General features: G+C 41.0%; 1 protein-coding gene and 1 long non-coding RNA gene across 2 annotated transcripts; one reads left to right on the forward strand and one right to left on the reverse strand.

The window, feature by feature from the left end:
- Window positions 1–6736: 6736 nt before the first annotated feature.
- On the reverse strand, window positions 6737–10160 carry irf8 (interferon regulatory factor 8). The gene is made up of 9 exons (XM_046032637.1): window positions 10036–10160; window positions 9654–9864; window positions 9125–9308; window positions 8770–8870; window positions 8535–8592; window positions 8057–8104; window positions 7509–7904; window positions 7267–7382; window positions 6737–7128 (listed from the first exon to the last, which is right to left on the reverse strand). Exons 2-9 carry the CDS (start codon window positions 9822–9824, stop codon window positions 6931–6933), a joined length of 1272 nt encoding a protein of 423 aa, XP_045888593.1. The 5' UTR covers window positions 9825–9864; window positions 10036–10160; the 3' UTR covers window positions 6737–6930.
- A 124-nt stretch (window positions 10161–10284) lies between these two features.
- LOC123959118 lies at window positions 10285–11336 on the forward strand. The gene is made up of 2 exons (XR_006822232.1): window positions 10285–10417; window positions 11129–11336. It is a non-coding gene; the product is annotated as an uncharacterized LOC123959118 (long non-coding RNA).
- Window positions 11337–11842: the final 506 nt, after the last annotated feature.

An 11842-nucleotide genomic window follows, 5' to 3' on the forward strand; every position in this document is an offset into this window, starting at 1 on the left:
AGATAATAAGTCAGTGATGAGGTGCTCACAGAAAATACTGTATGATATCTGTAACTTGACCCTGAGGCTGTAGTCCTACACTCTGACAGCCAGTCTGCCAATGTGGTAAGTATAAGCACATTCAGAGGTGAACACTGTGCTAATTGATTTATGCTTTATAAACTGTCAGATGTCTGAACTACACACACTTGAAAAACTTAACAAATTAAAAAACAGGACTTGGACTTAGATATGGAGATAAAAAGAGGCACTGAGGAAATTGGAAATCCAGCAACTACAAAGAGAAGAGATTATTGCAAAGCACACTGTGAGCACAATGTACTGATGATTGTTTTCTCTCCCAAACTTGCAGCAGATGATCCCATTATTGAAGTGGGACTATAATTTGAGACTAGTATCAAATGACATAGGAATCCTACATAGTGTGTGTGAGTTTTTTGAGTGACATATAATGTCCGGGGCTCACTTTTAAGGCACAATATAACATAATTATGACAGTTTCATTTAAGAGCTGCGATATTTTTAGCTTCTCACACATTCAGTCGGTCCACTATAGGCTGCCACACTTTCTTTCAATGGTTTATTGCTGTACCCGTGTTACTTTCTCTTTTATTTATCATTTTTCTTTACAAGTGCTTTCATTCCACATAAACCTACTCGCTGATGCTCATTGTGTGCAAAGTATGGTGCACGCATCTTCTCCAATTACGAAACCTTGTAACCACAAACTGCCTACATAAGAACATGGAATGACTGAAAAAAACACTTTGGTTTCTGATCGGCGTGACCGCTGACTGAACAGATACGGCACCAGGATGAACTAAGCCTGGCTGTTAGCCCGGTCTGGAGCAGGCTAGCTGCACAGAATAAATCACCATGGTAATTTATGTGCTACTGCTTTTGTGAAACCAAGTCAAGGCTTAATTCAGCCAGGATATCTGGAAAATCCCGGCTTAATCCGCTTTCCTGGTTTTGGGAAACAGCCCTCTGGTGTGACAACCCTGGGGTTGTCTGTTGTGTTGCGCTGGTTTGGTGTTTGAGTTCCAGGTGAGATGAGATGTGGCTCACCTGTTCAGCCTGGCTGAGATGTATTTAAGATGGCTGCCAACTCTGCCCACTCTCTCGTTCTTTTGATTCCCACGGCACCAGTAAGTTTATGAACTTGGTTTGGTTGGTTTTGGGTTACCTGTTGGTCCGCATGTTAGTTCTGTTCTTGACATAGTGTGAGAAGTTTACAGGTGTGTTTTCAACAATGGCATATAATTGGGTTTTGGCCTTGGGTTCAGTTTGACTAGCTGAAAGTGTTAATTAGGCCATAACCAGGAGGAAGTTTGGCAAACAAATGAATGGGTTTGTTTGTTTTTGTGTGTCCCAGGGTGGGAATAAGCCAGAATTGTTAAAATTGTGCCAACTAGGTTAACTGAGCTGTCTTGTTTGTTTTTTCCTGGTGTGAAGCCTTTAGAGGACATTAACCTTTAGCGTTACCTCTCCCGGTAGGAATAAGCAACATTGTCTCCCTTGGGGGACTTGTTGGTTTGTTGTTTTTAATTTTTGTGCATCAACGCGATTTGACATTTTGCCTGTCTTGGGTACACATCCATGACTGTCTAGGTGAGTAACAGCATTGCTGGGGCTTGACCAGGTCATAGGGTTTATGTTTAAACACCTGTCGTGGCATGCATGAAGACTAGGGTTGAGTATAGTGAATTAGTGTTGGTTAGGCGGTGAGGGGAGAGGTATTCCAAAAGCTTGTTTAAACAATAACTAAATAGCTTTGTCCCAGGTTAAAACTTTAAAAGGTTTGTTTGGTCTGGCTTATTCATGGTTGTTGTTGGTAGTGTGCCCTACTTGGTCTGCTGTTGGTGAGGCAGTAGTAGGGGGTAAATACTAGCAGGGCAGTAATGGGGTAAATTGCTATCAGGTTAGTGGGTCCCTTTTGTCTCCATCTTGTTTGAGGAGTACTGTTCTGGTGTCGTTCTGTTGAAAAGATGGCTAATGTGGAGGACTTTATACAATGTCCAAGTACGGAATTGTTAAGTGTACTAAAGACCAGCTACTAAAAATTGAGTATTATGAAGTAGATCTTCCAAAGCATGGTTGTAAGGAGGTCATGTTGACAATGTTAAGGGCCCAGTTAGGACAGCTTGAAGTTTTGCCAGCATAAGCAGTCGCTACTGGTTTAAAAGATGACGTATTGGCCACCCAAGAAGACACCGCTGGTCCACAGTCGCAGGGCAGGTTAAGTTTTCCTCTGTCGACTTTGGTGAATTAACTTTTGAACAGAAAAAAGAAATTATGCTGCTGCAGTACCAGCAAGACAGGGAGCATGAGGAACTAGTACGTGTCCACAAGGAGCGGTTCCGTGCTCAAGGGCAAGCCCTGGAGATTGAACGTCTAAAGGTAACTACAAAGTTGCGTGAAGCTGAATTAGAACAAGAACATTACCAATGGGACCTGGTTGAAGAGGGTAAGTTTTCACCACCTTCTTCCGGGGTTTCCCCGACACATTTTGATGTAGCTTATAACTTGAGTTTGTAACCAAAATTCAATGAGAGTGATGTGGATACTTTTTTTGGGTTGTTTGAGAGGCTTAGTCACTCAAGACAATGGTCCAATTTAGAAAAGACACTGCTCTTACAAAGCATTTTCTGTCTCACAGCTTAGCTGAAAGTGAGGACTATAGTAAAGTTAAGTCTGCAGTGCTAAAAGCATATGAACTGGTGCCGGGGGCTTATCACCAGCAGTTCCAGAAGTTAAGGAGGTCAAAAGGGCCAGTATTTAAAGCAAAAACAAGACACAAAATAGCTGGAGAATCAAGCCTGTTGCTCTGGCTGGTCCTGCACACCGGACTGATGGAGATGAGGTTATCACTGCTGTCAAACTCCATACCAATCCACAACCAGTTGCTGATGCAGTAGTTTCAGATTCAAGTCTAGAGAAACCTGAGATGCAGACTCGGCTTGACCTGAGTTCAGAAGAATTTGATCCAGGTTATGCACCTTATATATGTGAGGGTTATGTGTCTTTGTCAGGAAGCAACAAGAAAATCCCAGTTAAGATTCAGAGAGACACTGGAGCTTTAGTCTCTTATATTATAGAGTCTATTTTCCATTTTTCGGAAACAGACACTGGGGGGTTGTGTGCTGTTTAGGGGAATGGGTATGCAACTGTTGTCTGCTCCTATGCATCGGTTTTGCTGTCTTCTGATTTAGTGCACGGTGAGGTGACTATGGGAGTCCAGCCTGCTTTACCCGTGCAAGGAGTGTCATTTTGGGGAATGACCTGGCTGGTGGGAGAGTATGGCCTGAGGTACCTCCTTCACTAGTGATTTCATCCATACCAGTGGTAAGTAAAATTGCAGAACTTGAGGGGAACTTAACTGATGTACTTCTGGCCTGTGCAGTAACCTGTGCTCAGACCTGTAAAGCACAGGAGGTTAAAGTTAATTTGGAGGATGCAGCTGTTTCATTGGCTGTTCTTCCATCTGTTTCTCGCAGCAACAAGATCCCTCCTTACAGGAACTCCTGTCTCAGGTTCACCCGGCCAGTGAAATGACCAGTGCAGCACATGGGTATTTCCTACAAGAGTGGGTGTTGGTAAGAAAATGTTGCCTCAAGGTGAAAGTTTTGCTGGAGAGGCAATATTTCAAATTGTGATACCACACAAGCTGAGAGAAGGTGTGCTGCAAACAGCACTTGAAGTCTAAGGGTGGAAGTTTGTATCTGTTGACAGTGATGTCAGTCCACACGGTATCCTGATGCATATCCTTTGGCTAAATCTGTGGTTAAGGCTTTGAGTCAGTTTATTTCTATCTTTGGCATTCCTAAAGTTATTCAGACTGACCAGGGCACAAATTTCCCTTCACAGATGTTTGAGATTTTGAATCAACTCCATGTGAAACATGCGACCTCTAGTGCTTACCATCCACAGAGCCAGGGGACTCTTGACAGGTTTCATCAAACCCTGAAATCTTCGATCCTACTGCACTGAGTTGAACCATGACTGGCAAGGTTTACCTTGGCAGTTGTTGGCTGCCAGGGAAGTTGTCCAATCCAGTACTGGTTTCAGTCCAAATGATCTAGTTTTTGGACACAATGTCCGAGGCCCACTGGCAGTACTACAGGGGGATTGGGAACTACCTGATTCCCCCTATACTCCTGTTGGGTTATGTAAATGGTTTCAAGCGACGGCTCTTTGAAGCGTGTAGAATGGCCAGAACAAAATTGGAGTCTTCTCAGGAGAAAATGGAACGGTTATGACAGACGACCAGAAAAATGCATTTTTTTTGCTTTGAAAATATCTCGGAAGTAGTTGCTCCTTTGACTGACCTTGTGAGTCCGAAAGTCAAGTTTCATTGGTCAGACTGTTGTCAGAAAGCTTTTGATTATGTTAAAGCTCTCCTTTCTTGTGCTCCAGTGCTTGCAGCCCCAAATCTAAAGGAACAGTTTCACATCAAAGTGGATGCCAGCAATATTGGTGCCGGGGCTGTGTTGCTGCAAACAGATGCATCTGGTATTGAGAGGCCAGTTATTTCTCGCGCAAGTTTAACTCCTACCACTTGAACTCCTACCAGTTGAACTACTCAGTTGTAGAGAAGGAGGCACTTGCGTTGATTTGGGCTCTACAGCACTTTGAAATGTACATAGGTAATGGGTGTAGGCCTCTAGTTGTGTACACGGATCGCAATCCTCTCACCTTCCTACATTCGTTACAGAATCCAAACCAGCGTTTGTTGAGATGGTGTGTGTTCTCACAGCCTTTCCATCTTGATGTTCAGCACATTAAAGGTTCTGAAAATGTTATGGCTGATGCATTGTCTAGATCATTAATATAAAATGGTTATGTTCCTCTTCTCATCTGTTTCCAGTGTTCTTCTCCTATCTCTTAAATTGCTTCTAAGGTACCAAGTTGCTGAGTGGGAGTTGGTAAACAGGACTTATGCGGATAAGGTAATTGTAACATCCAGAGACGCCATTTTTCAGGTGATCTATCCTGTACTTAAGGAAAATTTTATGTTGTAACTTTAAGATTTGAATGTAATTACCACTCCATAAGAACCTTTTTTTTTTAGGGGGGGGGGGGGGGGGGGGGGGGGGGGGGCGTGAAAACCCTGGGGTTGTCTGTTGTGTTGTGCTGGTTTGGTGTTTGAGTTCCAGGGTCGTCAGGAGATGTGGCTCACCTGTTCAGCCTGGTTGAGATGTATTTAAGATGGCTGCCAACTCTGCCCGCTCTTTTGATTCCCACGGCACCATGCACCACCCCTGGGACACGCCAGCTCTTCAGTTTTGATTAATTTAGCTTTTCTTTTTGCACTCACTACATTTTACACTCACCCATACACTCATGACACTCCTGATAATACTGATTTTCACATTTGCCTTGAAGTTTGTTTAGTTGGTACAATAAAACCATTAAACTTATGTTTGCGTGAGCTTCCTCTCTGTTACAAGCAGGAGCCAACTTGTAACACTGGTTATCTGTATATTTCTGTTGCTCTGTTTTTTATTTGCTTTTTGTTGTTCTTAAGCACTTTGACATCTACTATAGAAATGAATAAACTTACATAATGCTTAACTCCAAACATGTATGCACTTCCCTGCCTAAATGGCCACTATGTAACCTGTTTGACGCATGAGATGACACCATCAAATGCCTCCTGGTTTTTAGTGACCAACTGTGTGAGACATCGGAGAAGAAATCATTGTCTCATTGAGAATAATTGAATCATTTGGCTTCAGTTGGTCACTTCCTGTCCTTTCTGTTACTATTAGGAAGATGGAGGTCGGGAGGGGATGTCCGAGAGTTTCCCTGCCTTTGGTAGCCTAAATCCTCCTAGTTTCATACAGTGTTTTTAGTTTCATTACTCCTAAACTGTTGGAATAATTTGTGTTCATAGTAAATGACTCAATAGTAAAGCACCAACTTTGTTGTTGTGACTGAAGTGAAGATGTTCAGTCAATTTAAACTGAGAAACTTACTACCAAATTCTTGTCTCAGACAATATGAAGTCTCTGAAATTTCTGCTTTACATCTTCCACACCACAGACATTTGTATGTTGTGCAGCCAAGCATTGTTCAAACCACAAGAGTTATTTTTCAAATTATAAGATCTCCAAAATATCCATAAAGATTCTGAATGATTTGAACTAAATTATGGGGGGAATGTGGAGGAAATTATCTCTGTATAAGACATCTAGAAGTTTCTATTTCAGGTAATGGTGTCGGCAATAAAACAGTATTGTAGATTTGAATGTTTCGTCCATCAAGCGTGATATAAACCCACTCATACATTGAAACAAGCAGACAGAAAATATGCTGTTGGCTACATACTCTGCTGAATCACTTGTTTTTAAATGTTTTCCCACCTGACATGCTCCAATGGTTTGTGTTGATTTCATTAGGGTTTTATGTTCTCTCTTTATGTTCCAAGTTCTCCACATTGATTTTAATACAGATAAATATAATGGTTGAAATGGTGCCTAAATATTCAAAAATCTAAAATGCTATGATATGCTTAGGAAATTAGCTGACAGCAATTTAAGCCATATGTAATTTGTAGCTAATTAGCTAAAACATTTTCCTATGATCTTTATGGGAAATATTAACATTTAGAAATCTAACCTGTGCCTGTCACAATTTAGCCATTACCATACAATTTAGTATTGGTCATTGTAATAATTCAAAAACGAATATTGAATAAAACAACAATAAGGTTATATAAAGACAAGCACATGTGTAGTTTAGTAAAAAACAAAATGCTTTACTGTACATCCAAGCATTTCATTACAGTTCAGTAAAAAACACAATATGATAGTAAAACCTATCTATAATAAAGGCTGAATGCAAAACTGCTAAATCAAAACAAAAAAGATAATGCATGTCAGAATAAAATAAAGTTTTGAGAACTAAACTGTCTGAACCGTGAGCAGTTCAGGCAGTGATGGGCATGTTGTCCCTGTAGCAGGCTGGCCTCTGGGGTGCGCTGTAGCTGCACAAGTCCTGGTAGATGCGGGCCATCTGGTCAGTGGCCACATTATCAGACATCTCCAGGTTTGGGTTGTTGCAGTAGGGCTGGGAGCGACGCATGTTCACTGCCTCTAGCAGGTGCTGGCAGTTCACTACAGTGATCTGCCATAGGGAGAGGAGATAGAAAGGTTCTTTTTAATTGTCAACATATGGAAGTATTTGTAGTGATTTTTTTCTGTGATGGGAAGGTGTCAGTACTGTGATTTCTAGGTTCAAATGACATGACTTGACTGGTCTTACCTGCACAATGATCAGTTTGGCTTTTGCATTGCTGAGATCATGGAGCTCCTCTCCAAAACACAGAGTCACTGTTGGGTCAGGAGCAGGAAACTGGCCTTCCTGGTACAGCTGTAGAGCTGAAAAATACAAAGTACATGAACAGCTGTTCAGCTGGGCAGTATGTGCAAGGTATCAATCCTCATTTATGATGTTGCTTGCTTTAAGCATGTGTTTAGCATAACTGAATAAACATAGAGGCTCACCTTGAAGAAACCTTTCTGTGTCAAAAATCTTGACAACAGCATCCCTCTCAAGTTTACAAGGCATGGGGCTGTATTGTGAGCCCACTTCTCCCAGCCCGCTCCAGAAGACACGGCTCTGGCACAGCCTTTTGATGAAAATGCCCTCTTGGTTGGCACGGACCAGTACACCTCTCTCCAGGTGGCCCAGGAGCTTGCGTGTGACATGGCGCTGGCGGTCATACTCAATGAGCTCAGCAGGGGGGAAATGAACACTCTGCATGCTATCTGAACTGTATACGGCGCCACGACCCAAGTGTTGTTGTTGTGGGGAAATCCGGCAGCCTTCAGGATGAGCAACCACTGTGTTGTGCATCAGCTTTCCTCCATAGTAGAAACTGATCATCATTTGGGAGTGAGCTGGAGAGGAGAACATTTGGTAAGCTTGGTGCAAATGTTGCAAAAATAATGACATAGTACACTGTAATCAATATTTTTTATCATTACTGTTGATGCTTATCTATAGGTCTAATGTGATTATGACGCTTACATGGATAAACATAAATGAATACCTGAGCTGAGAGTGCCTGATGGCAAAGGCTCCTGGTGCAGTGGGAAAGCTGTGACAGGAGGAAGAGATAAGTTAAGACGCCTTTTTAACACAGTGGACACGACCATATTGTCATGTCTTTATTTTCCTGCATCAGCAGAAATACCATTTCTCTAAGCACGATCTCACAAAGAAATAATCATCTGAGTCAGCAAAGTTCAACAGGATGTTAGTCAATTCTTCCATTGCAGAATTCAACAGAATACAGCAAATAACCTCTACTTAGCACCCACAATTGCAGGGACACTCCATTGAGCTTTCCACTGTGGTTATTTTAACAATATAACTCACATTTAACTACTTGAGAGATGATACTAGAGGTAAAGGTAGATAAATGCCTGGATAGACTTAGCCACAGTACTGACTGATGTGTGAACAGCTTAATTTAAGTTGTAGCTTATGGGTTTTTTTGTAAACTGGGTTAGAAAAGGTTGTCTTACCATTTATGCTGCCCTGGGACCAATATTCTGGACTGGCCTGAATACTACACCCTTCCTCCTGGAAAAAGACAACAATATAAGGAGTTGTTGTCAACAAAGCACCTTTGTACATTTCACAGTTATGAAGATCAAGTGGGAGCGTGTATGCTCAATGCATGTATTGGAGGAGGCTGCACAGAGTGGTAAACAGATAAAAGGGGCTGAGTGGCAATAAAGGCAACGTGCAGGTGCTTACCTCTTTAATGAGCTCCTCTAGTTCTGCAGGGCTGCAGTCCATGTCAGTGATATCACCAGGGCTGGTGGTAGTTGCCATTGCCATCACTGAGCTTTTGCCATCTGCAGGTGAAAGAAGAAGACATTATGACTCTCTTCAGGTACAAACATAGTGATTACCCACCAAACTCGTTTCATGATTGATAATTATTGCACGAGGAATCCAGGAATGTTATTCTGCAGTATACATTGCACTGGAAATGAGTAGTTTGCAAAATAGTGTTATACAAAATGTATGTTAAAGGTCATCAGTGCTGGCTTTTGGACAGTTGGATAATAGAGACACAGATTTTAACTAAAGTTTAACACAAACTCACGTTTCTGCTCTTCCTCGGGTACAATGCGATACACTTTATAGGGCTCAGAGATGTCCAGCTGTGACCTTTCGGTCACCTCCTCAAAGTCAGGGCTTTTATTCAGAGCACAGCGAAGTCTGGTCTTCCATGTTGCAGGCTCAGCCTTGTCCCCCTCCTTAAACTTGCCTTTAAACACAGCCCAGGCCTGTGGAGGTAAAAACCAAACATTAAAGATGGTATTGTACTGGATTAAACTTAGATGTTTCAAGAAGAAACTGAAGAAAGAAAATCTGATTAACGAAAATATTTTTACTGCATTGGATCATAATGTATCAAATTTACAATTACAATAAAACTGACTTAATTAGGCTTCAGCTTTTTTTATAACTTAAAAATTAAATAAATGTATTCAACGTTTTGTATGCTAAAAACAAATGAAAACAATAACATTAAAATAAGTCTAAATAATTATTTCCATTTGGCCACAGAAGATTTATTATCAAACTCTACAGCAATGTATCCCTGGGACTACTCAAGAGTGCTGTCAAACCTTGAAAATAGATGCATCTACTTCTTGGTTGTAATCCTGTTTCCCTGCGTGTTTCCATGGAATTCGGAACAAAATGCGGCTTTCATCCTCCCACTGCAGTCCAGAGTACTGTCCGCTCTGGATCTGCTCCACCAGCCACTGTTTCAGTCTCCGACCTCCCGTGTTTGCCATCTTAATGTAGACAAGTTGTTTGTGGATTGGTAACTTGTACCTAAATGAGGACGATATAATTCATGAAAATATAAAGTAGTCTATTTGTGTATTATTTATTTAATTAGCTGTATTTGTTTTATCAGCTTTATGCTATTTATTTAATTTGATAGGCTTACATTCCACAGCTTTCACCCTTCAGAACAGAAATCAAAAGTAATATAGCACTTACAGTTGAGCTCTTGGCCCTGTGTGTGATATCCTGTGATGTTGACAGATCGTTCACTGTCAGATTCAATCAAGTCAGTTCAGCGTCTCCCCGACACATGCCTGTCAAGTTTATTGTGTCCCGTGTTATGAATGAAATAGTGGGAGGTGATTCGACTACGCGTCCTCACTCTGACCAATGAGTGCGCTGAAGCTTCAGTTGCCCCGCCCCATTCCGGAAGTTGGTGTTCTTCTAACTGCGGGCATTTACAAGAAATGGCCTGACATAAGCGATGGCTGTTAAATTGCTGCCCACGCCAAAAGCTACGCAGACGCGGGGCGCTGAATAAACCCGGAGAGTCACAAGTTACCTTGTGCTGTGGGGGATTTTTGCGCTCCAGACCAAGGTAATCCGCCCCCCCTACGCCCACTCACTCCGTGATGTGAAACCTCAAAGACATTGCGCAGGTAGCCTACAGTAGCTTACTGTCTGTATGGTGGTGAAGTACGCCTACTTCCACTTAATTCCTATAGCCTATCTATGTCTAATATCAAAATAATGTCAAATATGAAAGTGGGAGGATAATTAGAGAACTCTATGATGGATATGAATAATATCTGACATTAGGATCAAAAGGGGATTCACAGTGGACTATGTAGCAACAAAGCCACGTTATATTTCTCAGTTGTTGTTGTTCTTAGTCTAATGTGATAGTAAAATGATAATGGGGGGTTAGACTGTTGATTGAACAAAACAAGCAATTTGGAGACATCAGCTTGGGTTTCAGAGCAAATGAATCCATTAATCAAGAACATTATCTGCAGACTAATTGATAATGAAAATAGTTGTTGCAGCTGTAGACTGATGATTTTGCTTTTACATAGCCTATATAGTACCCAATGCCATATACAATGAAGAGTATTTCTGTAATTGTATCATTTGTCAACAAAGACCTGGAAATAATTATTATTTGGCTCAATTCAATAGGCCTTGATAATTATTAATTGATAATTAAACAGAATACACTGAACAGTCTCCTATTCCAACTGAATTTCCTTTTCAATATTGCTAAGTTTACGGTAAAGTCTGACTTCATGCTTTCTGTTTGTATTTACAGAGTAAAGACCACCTCTCGGGATGTCCTGCCAGGAATTCACTGAGTCTACACCATAGACTGTATAAAAGAAGTCTAAACATGACTACACACACATAGGGAAAGCCTACGAGCACTCTCACCATGAAAGGTCAAATTAAGCACATATAGGTAATGCTGATACTGTAGTACTGGTGCTTATTTTTTGTACTTTAAAGTTGTAAGGAAGCACTCCCAATCATTTTCAGTGGTCTGATACCTCATCTTGAAGTTTCCTATTAGCACAGGGCAAAATGAAATGATTAGGAGTCATCATTATGGGGAAAAATTGGCAGATGTCTTAAGTACAAAAAATAGTGATAATGATTTAGATACGCCTACAGTAGTAGAGGTTTGTAATGGGAATATTGTTGGACTGTACCTGTGATTAAGAGCTATTCAAAGTAATTTTCCCCAGTTTTCAACTGGTGAGCAATATCATCCACCAACTATACCATCTAAATTAAACATTTCCTTAAGTATATTTTTTAAATTAAATTCTGTTTTAACTTCACTTATACAGTTTGATCTAAATTATGAGATGATTCCTCCTGTGAAGACATCTTTTTGTATGCAGTGTAAAGTTAAATGTCTTCATTTCTAATATCGTGTTTGCTCTCATGTCTCAGGTGTAAGGACAGTAACACACTTATAATGTACAGTTTTCTTTGTTTGTTAAAATTTCCAGTAACATAAGAC

Source organism: Micropterus dolomieu, linkage group LG20 (assembly GCF_021292245.1).
Source record: "Micropterus dolomieu isolate WLL.071019.BEF.003 ecotype Adirondacks linkage group LG20, ASM2129224v1, whole genome shotgun sequence".
NCBI lineage: Eukaryota > Metazoa > Chordata > Actinopteri > Centrarchiformes > Centrarchidae > Micropterus > Micropterus dolomieu.

What these genes read in the sequence shown, in the direction of transcription:
- irf8 (XM_046032637.1), bottom strand. Translation starts at nt 9,824, where the DNA reads ATGGCAAACACGGGAGGTCGGAGACTGAAACAGTGGCTGGTGGAGCAG. An exon ending in ACCCGAGGAAGAGCAGAAAC is followed by an intron (nt 8,871 to 9,124) that starts GTGAGTTTGTGT and finishes TTTCACCTGCAG; the next exon opens with ATGGCAAAAGCTCAGTGATG. An exon ending in CCAAACTGATCATTGTGCAG is followed by an intron (nt 7,129 to 7,266) that starts GTAAGACCAGTC and finishes TCCCTATGGCAG; the next exon opens with ATCACTGTAGTGAACTGCCA.